Source organism: Neovison vison, chromosome 5 (genome assembly GCF_020171115.1).
Source record: "Neovison vison isolate M4711 chromosome 5, ASM_NN_V1, whole genome shotgun sequence".
Lineage (NCBI taxonomy): Eukaryota > Metazoa > Chordata > Mammalia > Carnivora > Mustelidae > Neogale > Neogale vison.
In genome coordinates this window covers 99293872-99314876 of record NC_058095.1, presented here as the reverse complement: position 1 = coordinate 99314876, position 21005 = coordinate 99293872, and the positions used below count along the sequence as shown (strand labels likewise).

Genomic DNA, 21005 nt, shown 5'->3' with positions numbered 1-21005 from the left:
CAAACACAGATGTGGAATAAAGGTTTGTGTAAGGAAAGAACAAATAAATGAATAAAATTATCTACTTCAAGAAATCCAATTTTGAAATTGGTACCTTTTTGCATTCCCCCCCCCAAGCTGGACCCTCGTCTTGGCTTGTTCCATGAGTTTAAGACAGTATTCAAATATTGCCAATCAATATTCTGTATTCAAAATTTCAATATAAGCAAGTCTAACAAAAACAGTTTTCAGGTTGGGTTGTATGTTAAGGGGACATTCAGCATATATTTAGAATATTTCAAATTTGGCAGTAGGCTTTTTGGCAGATGGTATAGAATAATTTGTCTTCTACCAGGTTTTCTATCATCATAGTCAGCTACTAATACACTTAATCATTTTGCCCATTCTTCACACGCTATTGTTAAAACCCAAGCATTAGGGAGATTGTTATACTAGGGTATATAGAATGAATTTCATTTTAGATACTGTTAGCCGAAGATGAAAAAGAAAGACAAAATAACTGCAGAAACTTGCACCACATTGCTGAATCGAGCACTCCCCACCTTAACGACGCACACCCTTCTCTATGTGGTATATAGACATTTGGCAGTAGTATCAGGGGTGGATGGCTGAAGAGTATTCACACTTCAGTGCCTCCATTTGCATTCTCACATTTCAAAGCCTCAAGGCATTATCACTTCCTTTTTTTAAGTGGCATAATAATTTGGGAAAATGGTTATGCTTATCATCATCTGTCAGTCAAACAACTCCTGTGTTAACAAAATATATTTTTTCCACTCAGTGAATGGGTGTGTGTGTGATGTCTTACGCTCATGTCAATATTAGCAGGACTTGGCTTTGTGATGAAACTATTTCATTTATCAGAGGGCATGACTGGGAAATAGGAAAATTCCATTTACACTTTAATGAGCAGAGGCTGCGCTTCACGTCAAAGTCTTGTAACCACTGTAATTTAAGAGCAAAGTTCATATGAGTATATGTAAATAACTCAAGCACTGGTGTGTATCATGTTTTAAGATACATTTCACCACGAGGTCACATCTCCATAAGGAAAATCTCGATACATGGAGGGGAAAATTGTCTACACCCACTGCTGGTTGAATATTGAAGAGATAAGTCAATGACATATTGTTTCATTTGCTGTCCATCATGCCAAACGAGAAACACAACCTCTAACCTGTACATGTAATAAATAAAACTTGAAAGTCTGAGGCCTAATCAAATGAGGGATCCAGTAAATTCTACTGATAAAGAATTTTCATTGTTCCTGTGCTCTTCATTCACTGAACTGGGTTAAGGAAAGAACATGAATATTATAAATATAATAAAATAGTTTAGTCTAAATAAATGTGCCTCTCAAGTTTCAATAAATATTTAACTTCAGCATCTCGATGTTTATAGTTCGGAGAAGTTGACAATTTAAAGAGATGCAAAAGCAATTACTTATTGCATGAAAATGTGACTTTATATTTTATTAAAAGGTATTGCTTTTTATTTTATTAGAGCAAAATTAAATCAAGCAATCTTTCCCTATATTTTTTCAGTTGCACAAACAACAGTGAACCCTCAACTGACAGTCACGGAAACTGGCTTTGTAGCTCCCAGTCACTGAATGCCACTAGCGAGCCACTAGGCTCGTGCCACTAGGTGCCTTTCCTACATTAGCGCATTTAAGTCTTTCAGAAACCGTGTTATGTAAGTACTACTGTGCTATGTTAAAGAAGAGGAGAAAGAAGTTCACAGAGCTCTCTCTAAGAGGGGCTCTCTAAGAGAATAAACCAGGACTGTGAACATAAAATGAGGGACAAGCTGTAAGAAGCCCCTGAAGCTTGAGGGGCTTTGAAGTTTAAGCTTCATGAGCTTTTTGGCAAATTTATCTCTGATTCCACCTAATATTCATATATTAAACTTGTATGTATGTAATAAAAAGCTACTGCCTATCGGCTATTTTTCCCTCATAACCAGTGACTATTCCTTGAGGGTTAGGACTATATTTTAAAGTCTTCTTAGCACCTTGCAAAGCTCCTTTTATGAAGTAGTTATGTGCATATAAGCCTGTAATTTATTTGCTATTCTCTAGATTATAGAAATTGGAAAGAAGAAGCTCTCAGATACACTATTTTTCACTTTATAACAGAGAGTTGTTTGCTGACCACAACTCAGTCCCCTTTCTTTAGGAAACAGAAACCCAAATTTCCTTTGGTCAACTCTCAGCCCATCCTTCTTTGACAGGTGTCTGGTGTGATCCTGACGACCACTGACTCCAACCATGGGAAATAATTGGCTTATCTCATCTCCAGTGAACATATTCTACTGCTGTTAAGCAGCATCAATGACACACTAGGAGGCATTTTTGGGGTTTCTAAAAAAGAAAAGTTTTTCTCTCTTCCGTGAGCTTGACTTTGGTGAGATGCTCGCTCTTTCATTGGGTTGTATGATGTGAGGTCTGGAACTGAAACACCTGTTTTACTTCTATACTGTCCACAAGTTCTAACTGATGACATAGAATTTCATGAAGCCAATGTCGTGTAGGGATATAAAGATGAAAATATTTTGACATTTTTTAGGATTGTATATTTTATTTATTGTATATTTCAAAGCTTCTTAATTTTTTATTCTTTCGAATAAAGAATAGATTCTAAAGATTTGAGAACATAAAAATTATTTGGGGCTTCAAATGTTGTTTAATGAAACAAATTCTAGAATTATTCATTACTAGAAATTATTCCATAGGTCACAATCTTTGCTTAGGAACAACTTCTTTTGCTCTTAGAAATCTTTTAGAGGGTTCCTGGTTAATAACATCATTCAGATATTTAAAATTCTTGCTTGAGCTTCTGAAGATTAACAAACTTTCCATTAAAAATTTCTTTCTGGGGGCGCCTGGGTGGCTCAGTGGGTTGGGCCACTGCCTTCGGCTCGGGTCATGATCTCAGGGTCCTGGGATCGAGTCCCACATCGGGCTCTCTGCTCAGCGGGGAGCCTGCTTCCTCCTCTCTCTCTGCCTCTCTGCCTACTTGTGATCTCTCTCTGTCAAATAAATAAATAAAAAATCTAAAAAAAAAAAATCTACCTATGAGTTTAAAAAAAAAAAATTTCTTTCTGTAGTACTGATTATACCTACAAGAATTTCATGTGCTTCTTAGTGGTCATCTCATTACATAATATTTCATTATTAATAGTTTGTCCTTCCAATTATATTATTATACTTCAAATGTCACTTTCCTGTTAGGTGTATAATATGACATATTTTCATACATTAAAATATTGTTTATTAATGATTTTTCTACAGGATAGTTTTGAGTTTCTAGCCCATTTGTAAGAAGTTCCTATTAAGAAATTCAATGAAGCATGGGAACAAAGCAAGAGTAATTTATTAACACATCAGGAGGCTTTAATTTGCTAACATTTTCCTATCATGTTAGTCTGACAGAATATAAAGAACAAATTACTAAAGCATGGAAAATAGCAGAACTGAAAAAAAAAAAGCTATCTATCTTTTAAGAGCTCATGGGTTCAAATGTTCACAACATGAAGGACTCCATGGTTAGTATTCACTCTGCCTTGTCTATTTACCTCTTCTACTTACTTAACATTATATAAACTCAGGAGAGCACACGTGAATTACAAATGGAAATATTCTGCCAAAAGGAACACAGATTAAATGGTTCAGCATTAAAAACCTGAAGAATGTTTACATATTCTAGTTACTTTAGAGTGATTTCCTCCTTTAGTTTATGTCATCTTTTCTATATGATATACTAAAATTTTCTGTATGATAAACTAAAAATCCATAATTACTAGTAAATACTTTACTGTATGCTTTCTCTTATCTATATTAATCATAATGAAGGCTGTACTTTCTTTGGTTGGGACAGTGTTGCAATAACACTGGAGTCCCGTGTCTTCGAGTAGTTAAGTATGAACTCTCCAATTTGGTACCGTCTCCACTACACTGTCGATATGCTGGCCTCAGATTTCTGGTAACTACCTGAGTTTTCATCTCAACTCTGGACTGGACTCTTCCCAAAAAGGGCTGTGACTAAGTCTGTTTTATTAACTCCTGTATATCGTTTCAGCTAGTACAGTGCTTGACATATAGGAAGTATGTAATAAACATTTATTGACTAAAAATAAGTAAATAAACAGAGGAAGTAAAGGAAACTTATTTGAGAATTTCCTATCACCACAATATTCTAGTTCATTTCAAAGAAAAAGACCTTCCTTCCCTGTTTTTAAAGTAATTAAAAAAAAAAATCTAACATAGCCATAGTGGTAGTCAGCTCTTGAGGTTTTAATACCATGTATCACGCTACTTGAGAATCTAAAAAATTGTACTGTATATATATTTTATAGTGACTAATGTGTAACAGTCATTTGAATAATGCTAAACAAGACTGTGTTAAAGAACTATTCTGACAGGGGCGCCTGGGTTGCTCAGTGGGTTAAAGCCTCTGCCTTTGGCTCAGGTCATGATCTCAGGGTCCTGGGATTGAGCCCCCATCGGGCTCTGCGCTCATCAGGGAGCCTGCTTCCTCCTCTCTCTCTCTGCCTGCCTCTCTGCCTACTTGTGATCTCTCTCTGTCAAATAAATAAATAAAATCTTAAAAAAATAAAACCCCAAAACCAAAAAACTAGTCTGACAGTTTTTATCCTCACACTGACGAGTTAGTTTGGTTTTGTTTTATACCCAAAGATTATACCGTAACTTTGGCAAGTCATTTCAAAAATGTCTATCTTCAAACATTAAGATCCTAATATGAATATAACAGTATGTATTTGTCATCAATATTTGAAAGGTAATTCAAAATATATGACCTCTATCAATGATTTACATCATTTTTAGATTTTTATTTATTTATTTGACAAAGATCACAAGTAGGCAGAGAGGCAGGCAGAGAGAGGAGGAAGCAGGCTCCCCAAGGAGCAGAGAGCCCGATGCAGGGCTCGATCCCAGGACCCCGGGATCATGACCTGAGCCGAAGGCAGAGGCTTTAACCCACTGAGCCACCCAGGCGCCCCTACATCATTTTTAAACATACAGTGTCGGTGTTCACTAATATTGATAGGCTAAGCACTATCCCAAGTTCTTTACACTTTTTTTGTTTAGTTCTTTATACTTATTAACTCATCAAATCCTCACAACAAGCCTATTATTATTGTCCCTATTTTAGGTGAAGAAACTGAGGCAAAGAGAAAATTAACCTTGTCTAAGACCCTGAAGCCAGTACGTGGCACAATTAAGACTTGACCCCAGTCCATCCAGCTCCAGCGTTCTCATTCCTAACCACTACTTACTGCCTCTTATGTAGATCTTCTATAAAATATCGGACCTTATTATTTTACTTTGCAGAGACTGGTTTTATGATTCAGATACTTTATAACTGGATTTGCTCCAGAGGGCAGACCCCATGAGTTACAATACTTCCATCTCTCTACCTGGGCCTGAATAATTAATTACTTGTCCATGGTAAATGACACAACATTTTTGTTCAGTTTATTTGAACTGGAAAAACTACTATATTTGAAAACCATATTGGAGTTCAGTTGCTCGTACTTTGTTTTCTCCCAGATGTGGGACTCTCAGTAAGGTGTGGACTAACCGACCTCTTATATCGTAAATAAAATTAGCAGTGAGCTAGCAACGGAGATTAGATAAGGAAGTCACATAAAATACAGAACGAAAGAGTGAATGATAGGTAAGGATATGCAAATATTAGTACACGGGCTTCAAAACGGGCTGAGAAATATTCCATGTGTAATACTAATAGCTAATAATCACGAAGTGCTTCAATGCGCCAAGAACCATGTCACATTCTTTATGCACATGTCATTTGACTTTTGCAACTGTGTGGCTTAGGAGAGTAGTGCTGTTCTCCTGTTACAAATGTGGAAACGCAGGCTAAGTGACTTCAGGTCACATAGCTAGTAAGCAGTGGAATACAAAACTTCAGCTTAGGCAGGTCTAGTTCTCAAAGGCAAGAGAGCAGGCAAGAGAAGGTGTGCGGAGTTAAAAACCATGTGCGGAATCATTTCTAAACCAGCTGCAATGGTTATGCTCTCAGCCCTCCCCCCACCCAACCCAAACATTCACCCGTACGCCTTGTATGGCCTTGTATGGCCACCAAGTATGTCCACCAAGTATGACAGAAAAGAGAATGAAGTGAGTTGGGAGAAATTGGAGGGGGAGACGAACCACGAGAGACTGTGGACTCTGAGAAACAAACTGGAGGTTTTGGAAGGGAAGGGGTGGAGTATGGGTGAACCTGGTGGTGGGTACTAAGGAGGGCACGTACTGCATGGAGCACTGGGTGTGGTGCATAAACAATGAATCTTGGAACACTGAAAAAATAAAATAAAATTTAAAAAGAATAAAATTCAGAGTGAATGGGGGCTGGGCTTAAAATGGCTGAAGTATACATATTAAACTTAATGGTCTGGCTCTGACATCAGCTTAGGCTACAGAGAAGTTTTTTGGGGGCTCATTTCCTAATCCTTTACTGCACTTTCAATAATTAAGTACTCCACTTAAGTCTCCTCTGGACAAATGAGGTAAACTAATAGCAAATTTGCTTTTTATTCTTATCCCCCATTATGTAATTTTTATTTTGCCAGTTTTAGGGCCAAATCTTCTCTCTTGTATCTTAACAGATCTGTGATGAATTATTGTGTCCTACTTTCTTTTCACTAGGATGTTCCCCTATGTAGTGTGTGTGTGTGTGTGTGTGTGTGTGTGTATGTGTGTTATGGTCAAGATTACATGTCTTATCACCTAAGAAATATATCACAGAAATAATTTGCAACCACACCTTGTTCTAATTTCAGGTTTTTTACCTTGACCTTTACAACGAAGGATATCTGAGCAACCTCCCCTTACATCTGCTTTTTCTTAAATACGTATTGCATTTTCCCTATACTAGTACTCATTTATCTTCTTGTAGCTTAATACCTATGCTAAGAATTGATGAGATTTAGATGTTGACCACAAAATGAGAAGACCCAGGTTTTCTTTCTTATAAAGATTAATTGGCTATATTGGATACATATACATACCTGGTAAAAATACTTCGAGAATAAAGTTTTATGAAGAAAATTGACTTCAATATATTTAAAAGTTACCTTTGATAGATCCCTGAAGTTTCCTGGAAGAGTCAAGTCCAATTCTTCTGATTCATAGTTTGTTAATACCCATGGAAACACGGGATATTGATTCAGGTCATTATATGTCCGTCCTAGTAATGAAAAAGAGAAATGAAAATCTGTATATGCACTAAGTGCTTATGAATTGTTCTTGTTCTTATATAAGGAAACTATTGGATTTCAGAAGAGAATAACTTATTTAATTGAACTATGTTTTGGTTTAATCAAAAGCACTCTAACAAAATGTATTTCAAGTGAATTCACTCAATAATAGTTAAGACACGAGTAACTAGAAGTACTTTTTAGAATATAGGCTTGTGGTAGAGACAGAGAGCTGTTTATTGTAATTCGTTTCTCTTCTTGGTCTGGACCACATTTCTCAGCCTTCCTTACAAGCAGCTATAGGCATGGTACTCCGTTCTAATTGATAGAACCCGAGCAGAAGTTGTATGTCCCACTCCTGGTCCTGACCCATTGCAACCTGCCACCTGGGGACCTCCATTTGTTTTTCTGTGGATTCTGATGAAGACATTACTGGCATCTGAAAGGCAGAGCTTCGTTGGTGAAGACCCCCAAAAGTGATCATGGATGAGGGATCCTGCCGATCTGTACATCTTCAGGTTATGTGATGGTATTCTACTACAATGATTATATATCTAGAAGTTACATCGCCAGTGTAAAGAATATTATATGAGCTTATACCAAGAATTACAAAAACAAGAATAACTTGAGAATGTACAAGTTAACAAGTCATCTGAAGCCAGTATGAGGAAGTTCAGAGGCAGATGTCTCATGTATTGCCTTTTCACTCTTTTAGGTTGGTTCACACATTTTCTTTTTGTGTTATGTTGTTTCACTTCAGTGGAGAGTTGCTGCACCTTAGGTTGGGTTTGTTGTTTATTTTCTGATAGAATGACTTAAGAGGCTCAGGTAGGTTATGGAAGCACAGTGGGAAGGTAGAAAGTTTAGGAAGCACATGGCACTGGCTCACTCCCATAAACTGGTACTGGAATACATAGGATGAAATTAAGAGAATCACTCTTAAAGAAACGGGGCCAAAGGAAACTTTTGTTGCACAAGTTTTTTGTTTTTTGGGTTTTTTTTTTGCAAAAATATGTTATAATCTGATCATGGGTAACTTTCTAAATTCCCATTTGAATTCATACAAAAAAGCGATTTCCCCAGTATTTAATGATACAGATTTCATCTAGAATGAATGCTTTGGTGCCCACAACACACAGAACCTAAGAGTAATATAGATATGCATACATTATCTCATTTGGCATCAAGAATTGTCATTAAATGATACCTACTTTTTTGTAGCAATTGGTTAACGTGGTTGTATAATAGGGAAAAAACCAACCCTGATCCAAGGGAGAACTAAATCTGCTACTACAAGCATCAGATAAAATTCATTCATTCATTTCCTAAACATTGTAGCAGGTGAATATTTTATCTGTTAATGATATATTAACATTTTATCCACATTTTATAACAAAGTAATATATTGCTTTAAATGTGTAAATTGATGGAGGTAACAGATAGAAAGCAAGACGTTCCTTCTACTTTGCACTTCCTGGACTGAGGTGAGAGGCAGGTTAGGGTCCCCTTTGTTCCCCTAGTACAGGGCTCATGCGGACACAACACAGGGGTTGCTGCTAATACACATCACTGTTTACTTGTCTGCTTCTGCATCACTCTGTGAACACGTGAATGCAGAGTCTAGAGTTTTGTTTCATTTTTAATCTCAAACATACCATCTGCCAATAGATGTTTGTTGAAGGAATGGATACAGAGGTGATAAAAATGGGATAAGATGAACCAAATTTTAGGTGAACAAATAGCCAAGTGAAAAAAAGGAAAATTGCAGGCTGAGGGCTATGTAGGGCGAGAGCAGTATATATGAGAGAGAGTAACTCTGTGAACCTGCATGATAAGCTAGAAGGAGACTCTGCAGCTAGACAGCTCAGCCAAAGAATGCACCTGTTTTATAAGTCCACTATGAAGATTCAGACTGATAAGAAAACACACAAGTTCGGAATCTTTATAAAGTCTCGTGCGTGAGAATGTTCTGGTAAAGCAGTATCACTGTAGAGTACAAAGTATAAAATTCTAAAATTTGGAATGTATTATTGACAGCTACATATATGTCAGCCTAGGATGCTTGATGACTCTCGGCAATTTTTTTTTTTTCTATATGTGTATGGATACAGAGAGTCCAGATTGGCTAGGCAGAACTATTTCTGGGATTCAAACTGGGCCCATGGCATTTTTAGGGCCCTGTCATTTTCTGGGTTACCATTCTACTTAAAAATCTGTAGGTTTCGGGGCACCTGGGTGGCTCAGTGGATTAAAGCCTCTGCCTTCGGCTCAGGTCATGATCCCAGGGTCCTGGGATCAAGCCCCACAGTCAGGCCTTCTGCTCAGCAGGGAGCCTGCTTCCCTTCTCTCTCTCTCTCTCTCGCCTGCCTCTCTGCCTATTTGTGATCTCTGTCTGTCAAATAAATAAATAAAATCTTAAAAAAAAATCTGTAGGTTTCAATGAAAAATAGGTCTTCCGGTAGGTAAGTGTATTTTTATAGAATAATGTTTTTATTATTTCTGTAACATATATTTATATTACTTATAGGAATAAAATAGTTGGAAATGAGATACCATAATTGTTTTTAAATTTTCTGATAAGGTTTAATTCCATATATACTAAGGGAAAAAAACCTATCAAAATAAAATAAATAATTGTCTTTCTCCGCTTGACTTATTTCGCTAAGCATGATACGCTCTAGTTCCATCCATGTTGTCGCAAATGGCAAGATTTCGTTTCTTTTGATGGCTGCATAGTATTCCATTGTAGTGAAATAAGTCAAGCGGAGAAAGACAACTATCATATGATCTCCCTGATATGAGGGAGTGGTGATGCAACATGGGGGCTTAAGTGGGTAGGAGAAGAATCCATGAAACAAGATGGGATAGGGAGGGAGACAAACCATAAGTGACTCTTAATCTCACGAAACAAACTGTGGGTTGCTGGGGGGAGGGGGGTTGGGAGAAGGGGGGTAGGGTTATGGACATTGGGGAGGGTATGTGCTTTTGGGTAAATTGGAAGGGGAGATGAACCATGAGAGACTATGGACTCTGAAAAACAATCTGAGGGGTTTGAAGTGGCGGGGGGGTGGGAGGTTGGGGTACCAGGTGGTGGGTATTATAGAGGGCACAGCTTGCATGGAGCACTGGGTGTGGTGAAAAAATAATGAATAATGTTTTTCTGAAAATAAATAAATTGGAAAAAAAAATAAAAAATAAAATAAATAAAAAACCCACTTATACTGTCTTAGTACTTAAATGTATCATATAACTACAAAGAGCATAAAAATAGAGACCATATTTGAAGACACCAGCTTCTTAAAAGAAGTGACTTTCTAATATAGGAAACAATATAATGGTATTTCTGCAAAACAGGCAAAGAAAGAAACCATCATCTTTAAAACACACACACAAAATTGATTGATGACATCAGTTACAGCTTATGGCAATTGCTCCGTCCTATGTTTTTTGCAATTCACTTTTACTAATCTATGGAAGTTTCCTTCAAAATAAATTCTAACAAAAATTTAGCAATATTTAAATTACTAAAGTTGATAGCACCATTCAAATTCTAATAAACAGAAGAAATTTTATCAATCAGTGTGCTTACATATAGCCAAACTTCTTTAAATAAAAATTTTCACATAAAACCTTTACTCCATGGATAGTCGATATAAATTTTTTATTTAAATTTAAAATGCACAATGTACTTAAAAATCACATGGAATGAAAAAGAATAAATGGTACTTTGGATTTTTAATTCAGGAATTAGCATTGTTACTTAATTATTTTACTGAACATCTTTGTGAAATGAACAAAAAAATGACTGTTTACTAAATTAGGAAAAGAAGTGAAGTATTTCCAAAGTAATACCTGTTACGTGGAGGTACCTATTTATCAACTGTTCTGTTCTTTGTTTTTTTATGTTTTATTATTTTTTTTTTTTAAGGATAATTTGAAGTTTAGTAAATAACCTTGTGCTATAATTGGTAGGGTTCTATCCTTTTTCAGCAGTGGTAAGTGAAGATTTTTTTTTCTTTAACCTAACTATGCTTATAAGGTTTTATCTTAGAAGATGAATATTAAATATTGCAAGCCTATGACACTAATCTACTCAAACAATAAAAGTGAAGCACAGTAAATGAGATCTCAGAAACATTGGATCTGTTTCTTCATTTAAAAAAAAAACTTTTTAATTAAACCATCCAATTTAATGTTTTTATATGGCACTTTAGTTTTGAAGGTAAAGTGATCTAGAGACAGCTGACAAAGAAATTATAACTGCAATTCCTTGGTGAAAATGTTAATGACAGCAAAATATTGTTTAATTAGATGATTGCAGCATCTGGATTAACACTCTTTAAGAGCGATGTTCCTGTGCTTGTCTGCTTCTTCACACTTTACAGACATTTTGTCATCTCTAGGTCATTAGGAAAGAATTTTTAATGATTTTTCTAGAAGCAAGCAGTTCAAGTTACATCTAATTAGATGACAATAATAAGCCCAACACATGCAGTAGCTAAATATATACATAATTAACCAGGGAGGGCTTGTACATCACAGAGTAAAAAAGTGGAAAATGCTAAACAGGAGAAAAAGGTTGGGGTTGGGGAAGTTGTGCTGAATTCATTAGCTGATCATATGAAACACAACTCGAAAACCTTAATTCTCAGACCTAACAGAATCATTTACACAAAGCTATGTTAGCAATCACTCTGCTATTTTCATAAATGCAAGAATGCCAGATTTTAACGTCTTGTTCATGGCAGTATCTAATAAGGTATAAAATGAAGCACAGGTTGTATTTTTCAGCACACAATGAACAAAAATTGGGTCTACGCCAGGAATTAGAGGTTGAAGCCACATTTTTATTTAAACTCTAAGCATCATTAAACTTCTTCTATGTGTAAAAGAAGAAGAAGAAGAAGAAGAAAGAAAAGAAAATAAATTATTCTACATAAATCTTCCAAAACTTAAGTTCTTTGAAAATAAAAAAAGGCATGGGTTTCAAGAATAGTTACATAGATTATTCCAGAGTCCTGAGCTAGACTTTCATGCAATTTTAAAAATCATGTCTTCCAAGAATATTTAATGCAATTAAAAAAGAAGAATCTGAACCTATAAGTGTAGCAAGTTCCCAATGAGATAGGACACATAGAAAAAGGAGAAAAACCACCAACACTGTTAAATGGGATGTATACACTGCTAGGCTTATGAGTAAGTTAATCTTTTAATTACTCTATCCCATATTTCCAATTTTTTTTTCTTTTTCTTTTTCTTTTTTGAGATTTTATTTATTTATTTGACAGACAGAGATCACAAGTAGGCAGAGAGGCAGACAGAGAGAGAGAGGAGGAAGCAGGCTCCTTGCTGAACAGAGAACCGGATGCGGGGCTCAATCCCATAACCCTGGGATCATGACCTGAGATGAAGGCAGAGGCTTTAACCCACTGAGCCACCCAGGCGCCCCCATATTTCCAATATTCTATAGTGAGTATTTATTAAATTTATAAGAAGGCCATGGAAATCAAAGGTCATGAAAATATGTATGGGCTTTTAGATGTCTTTAAGAAACAGTATGTTTTCTGAATTTTTGATAAACTTCTTTTACTATGTAAAGTAGTTTTACAAAACTCACCTATATAAAATAAAATGTTTATTTATATGTAATTATGTACATATACATATATCACATGAGGGTATAAGAAAATTTAATAATGCATCAATACTAAGACACTGCTGTTATATGCTTTATACAGAGTCTCATTTTTAAAAGCATCTAGAAAGAAGAACAGCAAAATTGGCCAAGATGATGGACCTCAAAATAATGGAGGGCAAGAAATGAGGCATAAATATACTTTGTATTTTATGTTAAAATAATATTTTGGAGAAAAAGGAAGTCTGAAAGTGTAAGACAGGAACCAAATTTTTTTTTTTTTACAGAAAATGTAGATTTACTAAGTGACAGCCTGTATTTTTAAAAATGTGAAGCCAAGGAAGATTGTTTCCTCTTTCCAGATTCCCATTCTGTAACCCTTCTCTTTAATCCAGGAAATGTAAAGAATTTCTCATCTAGCAATTCTAGTAAATTCACATAATAGATCACACAATCAAGCACAACACTTGCAAAGCCTAAATATTAAATCAGTTCAATTTGAGGGGTATTTACTTGGCAAAACTTTTTTTTTTTTCCTCTGTAGCATTATCGTAATCTCATTAGAAAGATGAAAAACAGACATAAGGGGTGCCTGGGTGGCTCAGTCGTTAGGCATCTGCCTTCGGCTAAGGTCATGATCCCAGGGTCCTGGAATCGAGCCCTGCATGGGGCTTCCTGCTCAGCAGGAGCCTTCTCCCTCTCCCACTCCCCCGGCTTGTGTTCTTTCTTTCACTGTCTCTTTCTCTCTGTGTCAAATAAATAAAATCTTAAAAAAAAAAGAAAAAGAAAGGAAGGAAGGAAGGAAGGAAGGAAGGAAGGAAGGAAGGAAGAAAGAAAGAAAATGCTAAGGCCACATTACCATAAATGTAATACAGACATGTGATACATACAGTGCCATAGAAGGTGTGAGTGCTATAGAAGATTAATACGATTATCTTTAGGTATGTCTTCTAAAGAATATAGATATAGTGCAGTGGTCCTCAAAGTGGGGACCCTAGAACAGTGGCATCAGCATCACCTGGGGATTTGTCAGAAATTCAAATTCTTGAGCCCTACCCTCAACCTACTGAGTCAGAACCTGTGGGCATGGGTCCCAACCATCCGAGCTGCAGCAAGCCCTCCAGGTGATTCTGGAAACCACGAGTATCCTGGATGCCGGGTTGGTGACCATGTTGCAGTCTTGTAGCTGGTGATACTCAGCTAAGTTCTTCTCCAGGAGTTGCCGTCGTCAGAAGAAAGCCCCCTCACCAGGGTCTGTCTCCTTCCCAGGAGCCTGCATCCAGTGACAGCAGTGTGGAGGAGGTATTGAAGGCCTGGCCCTCTTGTTTCAAGGCAAGATGACTCTGAAGAGATATCCTAGCTCCTGCATCCCTGTGGGACCTGCTGAGGCCTTTGCTGTACAACCCTGGGGTTCAGTTTCTCTTTAGTGAATCTTTATAAAACCATCACCTAAACCCTCGGTGCTGCTGCGCAATACAAGATGGCATTCCTACTTAAAATTTCAGAAGGACGGCCAGGGAAGAACTGGCAGGATATATCCACGGAGGGTTCCTTAGGATATTTACATTCATAACTCTTTCCAACTGTCCTTCTACTTCTGTATCAAGGTTCACGTTGCCTGCATCATCATTAACGTAGACAAAATCCTTGAAGAGCTAATTCAAAGCCCAGCATTTCTACAAGCTCCCCCTTGAGTAGACTGGCTCAGCCCATCTCCCAATTCTGTAAACTTTCAGGACAGTTAATGGCACATAACAGCGTGCCCTCTTGTATGTTCCAAATGTCTTTATATGCAAATAGTGTTCTGATAATCAGGCCTTAAATGGCTAGGGCAATGGTGCTCAAACTGCATATGCATCAAAACCACCTAGAAGGCTTGCTGAAGCGCAGAGAGCTGGGCCCCACTCCCGGGGTTTCTGAGTCAGTAGGGTTGAGGAGGAGGCTGAGGACAAGTGACACTGACACTGCCGTTCAGGGCGCCACACTTGTCAACCACTGAACTAGAACACCGCACTGTGATTTCTACTTTTTGTATAATGACACTGTCTACGGAGTCATGCACTTCTCTTTCCCTCTCTCTCTCATTCTCTTTTTGCCACACCTGCTGCCACTACTCTAACCCAGCTCTTCACCCCACATCTTCTTTTCTCTTGGAATGCCCTCTGTTGACTTTCCACTGAATTCTTTCTCATACTACATTTTCCAATTTAAGCGTTGTCTATGAGAAGCTTTTCCTGATCTCTTAGTTATAAGTAACGCCGTCTAGAACTGTGACTCCAAATGGCTTTGTAGATCCTCCCGTTCTAATAATGATCACTTCTCCTGGGATTTTGCTGACTACACTGCTCTCTCCAAAGGCAGAAACCATACCTTAGTTTTCCCTGCAGTGTCAGCACCAGAGTGTGTGTCCGGTAACTATTTACTAAAAGAACGGAACAAATTGACTTCGTATCTGGAGACCTGTCAAACTCTCCTACCAACAGCTCTCCCTAACTTTAGGCTATCTCATTCTGGTTCAGGCCATACACAGCTTAATTTTCCTAAAACTCCACCTGCATCCCCTTCTACTCCAAAATCACACTGACTCCTAAGATTCCAAGATCAGGCTCTTTACAATCTGGCTCTTTCTGATAGCTCCAATATTATCTGTTCTTATTCTCTGTTCCAGCCAAGATATGATTCTTATGTCCACTGAATACATCACATATCCGACTGGCAGAAATTTGTAAAGCTCTGCTCTTTTTTCCCTGCCCAGATAAACACATATTTAAAATTCCTCCACTCTACTTAGCTCTCACAGCATCCATTATTTACAGCTCTTATTCAGCACTTAATATCAGCTCTTAAAATGCTCTCTTATTTATGTATATTTCATTTACCCATCCAGTTGTAAGTGCTCTGCATTCCTAGTCCCGATTTTATACTTCTTTTTAATCCACTGTCTACAACAGACAGGCTTTAATGTTTAGTTACAATCACTGTAAAGGAGAAGCCTATTAAAAGTCTTTTAAAAAAAAAGCCAGAGGCCTCTACATTCTTTGTGTCATCAAAGAAAACAGACCCCAATGATCCAAAAGAGAGTAAAATGGCACTTAAATACCCCTATGACCTGCATGCTCTAGCTCCGAGACCCAAAGACTGTCTCAACCAGAAAAACAAGATGAAACAACAACAGTGTCTGTCTTGCTCAGGTGTAGCTTTCAGAAAGGATCACAATGTTATACCTCCCTCGACACTGCAATCTTTCCCAGCTTGACGGAGAAGCTCCCAGAAAGCAACAGGCCTGCGGCGGGCAGTGGCTGTAGGTGGTACTGTACCATTCTGTAAAGTACATCGGACACCAGTAAAATGTAGTGGGGAAGGACAGAAACCAGGTGAGTCCTTTAATACAATGAACTGGACCACATTCCAACCAGAAAGACGGCGAGAATCCCACTTTGGACTAGCAGAATAGCTTAATATGAATGCCAGCTCCACTGGAAACTGAGCCATGAGTGAGTCTGACCCTCGTCTTCCAGTTTTACATACGACAGCTCCAAGCAGCTTGCACAGCCAAGGAAAAAACCACATGACCATCTATGACACATGGTAGACAATGAGCATTGCTATATTTCTCGAGGATAAGACAAAAGCCTAACATATAGAATATGGAAAAATACTGCAGAAGACTGGAAAGAGAACATTATCCTAAAAATCAGGTTAAGTGCCATGTAGCTGAAAGTAATATACTGCACTACCAAGAAGAAAATTTAAATAGGGTTTGAAATCCTTCATAATATGCAAAATATATGGACTCCAAAAAGTAAGAGTTTAATAAGAATATGGATCCTGGGTAGTAAATCGTATTGACAGAGGTAGGCAAAGAATGAGGACTAAATTGAGTTAAAGTTGAGAATTCAATGTTGATTCGTTTTTGAGTTCAAAAAGAAGAGAAATATACTTTACAGGGTTTAAAAAATTTAAACCTGTCTCTAGGAGAATTAATAACAAGATGTCTACATTCTAAATCACTAACAAAGTGGGCAAAAATGTATAAGGTTAAAGAAAAACAAAATATAAAAACAAGGAAACATTTTAAAAACAATAATATAAAATGAGGTGATAGAAGACCAAACATACCACTTATTATGACAGAGGTGAACATAATTAAATATGGTTATGGAAAGACTGAAGTCCAAGATGGGGTCAAAACTTGACATTCCACCTGTGCTCTAGGACAAAGTTGGCACATCTGAGATTCTTTTTTCTCTTTGGCGCTGAAGCTTCTTTCTGCTACATTATGCTCTTAGCAGAATATGCTAATGAAGTTTTTTACATTTTGGATATTTAAGTTCACTCGATCCATGTAAGAAATGCTAATTAAACAGTATAACCCATTTCCTGTGTCTTTGAGTAAGTAAATAGGTTTCTTTAAGATATAAACATCATGCACACTGATATATATATATATATATATATATATATATACACACACACGTATATATACAAAATATGTGATGGAAATATCATAAAGATACGTGTGTATATATATATGTGCATAAAAATACTAAATAAATACTAATAAATACTAAAATTAAAATTTATGCAATAATCCTTTGGTTGTACTCTAGTTTCCTATTAGCAAAGGCATTAACATTACAATGTTTTAAGTGATTAAAGTGCAAAACCATTTCCAACAACTCTTTTATCCCTTTTTGTTCACAAATTGCGTTCTCCTGCCTATCTAATACAAATCTATATATCCCATATTTAACATGCATATCCCTAAAGCATCCATATTCACACATAGATGATCGATTTAAAGAGTGCTATTACACACTTATCCTTTTAAGCAATTATTCAGAGAACATGGCTCTAAATTCATGCTTCTGAGCCTTTATTCATAATAGAACAATAACCAAAGGGAAGCATGTGTATTTATGTAGTTACTTCAATTCATCTGATTCCAAAAAGTTTTTGTAGAGCCTGATTTATAGAAGTAAACTTCTTGTAATTCAACAAGAAGGGCTTCTGGAGCTTAATTTAGGAAAAAAGAAAGAGGTACTTAAATCTCATAAACATGTTTAACCACTGACAGCCTGTGATTTAGCAGAAAAACAAAGCCACTGCCTTCTTCTAATTTACAAGCATGGTACTGCTGAGGTTGATGGCAGTTACTCATCATTTAGAAATCCAATCTGATTTTATATTTTTATTTGAAGATTTTAAGAAAAAAAGATCCTGTAACCCAATCATGCCATAATCCAGGTGACATCTGTACTAGGCAGAATCCTGTTGTTATTCTCCTGTCTAGCTGCTATTGCTGAGAATGACAAAGTAGGGAAATTACATTTTCCCATTATTATTTCCAGACACTTTCTGGCAATGGTTTGTTGACTCTAATAAACCTTCAGACAAAGCTGTCAGCAAAGGAAATGGCAAAAGGAGAGCAAGGAAAAGCCTCTTCAACAACAAATGCATCTAAAACCTCAGTACCAGCCTGTGAAGTTTCTGATAACATTTAACGTGAGTGCTTCAATATTTATTCTAATGCCGTATTTGAATTCCAAGGGAAAAAAATGTAGTCCATCAAGTCATATTACCGTTGATTTTGATGAACACAAACATATTATGAAATGAAAGAATGAGATGTCTTACCTGCTATAGTGTTAAGGAACATCAAATATTCGAAGTTGGAAATTTCCCTTCTTTGCCAGCGCTGAGTCATGTTGGAAGATTTATAAAGCTGTCGAGGAGTGGCCAGTGATATCCTCCTAGCAATTAAGCAAACCATAACAAACGTAGTCTCTTTTAAGTAATGACTTTTAAAAATCAATATTAACTAATACATTGGTTTAATATCAATCCATTTAAGGTAATTTATGGTTTATCCTTAGGGAAATTTAAAATACATCTTAATTGCAGATATTAGCAATCTTCAAAAATTCTACTATAGAAAAGATACATTTAGAGGCTCAGGATAAACCACTATGAAAACACCTATTTGTATAATATGGCTGCAAATGGGTATTTTATAAGTCAACAAGAATGAAAAGGTAAAACTACACTCAAGATAATTAAGCAGGTTTTCAACAGTACAGCAAATCTTTTCCATGCTAATAAGCTAAGTAGGTATAGGTAGTCAGGTACCATCTTACAAGCATTTGACTGAAACTTCATAAAATCATGGCGGCCACTTCTACTCTTAACCACCGGCCCCCAACCCCCATACACAGAGTGTGCATCTGTGTACAGCCTCTACCCACACCACACATAGCCCTCTCATGATATAAACTACAAGCTGGGAACTTTGAAAACATAAGAATTCAGAAGGAGGGACACGGGAATAGCTTAAGGGAATAAAATCGGGACAGTTTGTGTAAATGATGAACGTTTTAAGGTTCACTGTGTTTATCTAAGAAATAATGAAAGTGAACTCTATTTGTAAAAGTATGATAAAGCTACTGAGTTTCTAGAATGATCATGTACCTATGACAAAGGTTCCTAAACTTTTTCAGTTCATTAGACCCTTAGTGTGTCAGGAATTTTTCATGTTATCCTGAGGTCAGGAGAAACACCCAACAGTTCTGTTTATTAATTAGTTATATCTAAATAATACTTAAGTCTTAACAACTCAGTAGCTGTTTGAAAATACTCCTAAACTGAAAGAAAAACAATACTTTTATTTTATTCTTAAATAACCACAATTACTAAAGGGCTGTGTGCCCCTGGTGGACACTGCAGAGCTTCTGAAGCCTCAGAGTCACATCAGACCCCACCACCTTCACCCCTGCTCCACATGGAGTTTCATGCAGCTCTTGTTTCTTTTCATAGCAACTCCCCAAAACTGGTCCACAAAGCTAAGATGTCACGGGAAAGAGTGCAGTGCTATCTAATGTTCAAATGTAGAACTAACTCCAGCTAATAGTCTGTGTATTGAGAGATGTTGCTGTGTTTCCTTGAAAAGGATGAATTGCCCTGCAGCACCCTGTGAATTCACGGTGACATCCCAGGCTTCCTTCATGCTCCGTTTGGGAACTGCAGACTTAAGACTATTTCTGTCTCATGTATTAGTAACAAATTTTTTATTCACATGGAATCCTAATAGGTACCATCTTGTACATAGTAGGAGTTAAAATATGTCTTAGCTGAAGAAAAAGAGGGATGGAAAGGAACTTTTTATCTCAAATTCAAATCTGAATTAAGAGTTTCAGAATAATTAGGAGTAACTTAATGTTTAAAATATTGACATTTTTGCAGAATTTTTTTAGCAACATATATTTGACTCCTACTGACTCCAAAGGAACTGTATGAGTTTAATGATTCACTTCAGTGCAATGGTAAATGATATGTATGTTTCATACTTCAATTCTAAAGTTCAGTACAGTCCTCAATTAATTTGCAATATGATTTTCACAGTGCTTCCAGATTTTGATCCATACTGGTACCGATATTCAAAATCTTCCCAGCTATACTTCCACTTACATAACTATTTCATGTTACAAATTTTAGCCCTGATCCTGATGTTGTCATGGCAACATGCAAAGCTAGTCTCTGAATTATCAAGGAATTAATAAGCTATGCTTAGTCCAATTTTCATTGTGCTACTATTATAACTGTATGCCTAGTCTAATTTGCACAGTATTACTATTATAATCATATTCTCACTATTCTGACTAAAATTTTTACCTGTGGCTAAAAGCAATGCATATAACAAAGTTTTGAATTCTTTTGTTGACATTTTGAACCCAAACAATTAAAGAAGAAAATTGTTGATCTGGAAATAATTCTGACCATCAAAAACACCACCAGATCAAAAATCAAACAAATCCTATCAAGTATAAATAATGGAAATTATGGGGGAAAGTTATTATGTCATTCTTAGAGTATGTGACGGTGAGGAGGAATGTGGCCATGGGAAACGCCTGGGTGGCTCAGTTGGTTGGACGACTGCCTTCGGCTCAGGGCGTGATCCTGGAGTCCCGGGATCGAGTCCCGCATCGGGCTCCCAGCTCCATGGGGAGTCTGCTTCGCTCTCTGACCTCCTCGCTCGTGCTCTCTCTCACTGTCTCTCTCTCTCTCAAATAAATAAATAAAATCTTAAAAAAAAAAAAAAAAAAAAAAAGCAGATCAGGGGAAAGGATCAGTT

The 21005-nt window shown here is 36.8% G+C and overlaps 1 protein-coding gene across 10 annotated transcripts in view; it reads right to left on the bottom strand.

Moving 5' to 3' along the window:
* NBEA (neurobeachin) overlaps positions 1-21005 on the bottom strand; it is a 667980-nt gene that overhangs the window by 86920 nt on the left and 560055 nt on the right. For all 10 annotated transcript variants that reach the window (XM_044249587.1, XM_044249579.1, XM_044249580.1 and 7 more), the window contains 2 exons: positions 18515-18630; positions 7120-7232 (listed from right to left, as the gene is read on the bottom strand). In XM_044249587.1, coding sequence (XP_044105522.1) covers positions 7120-7232; positions 18515-18630 — 229 coding nt within the window. The remainder of the gene's footprint in view (positions 1-7119; positions 7233-18514; positions 18631-21005) is intronic.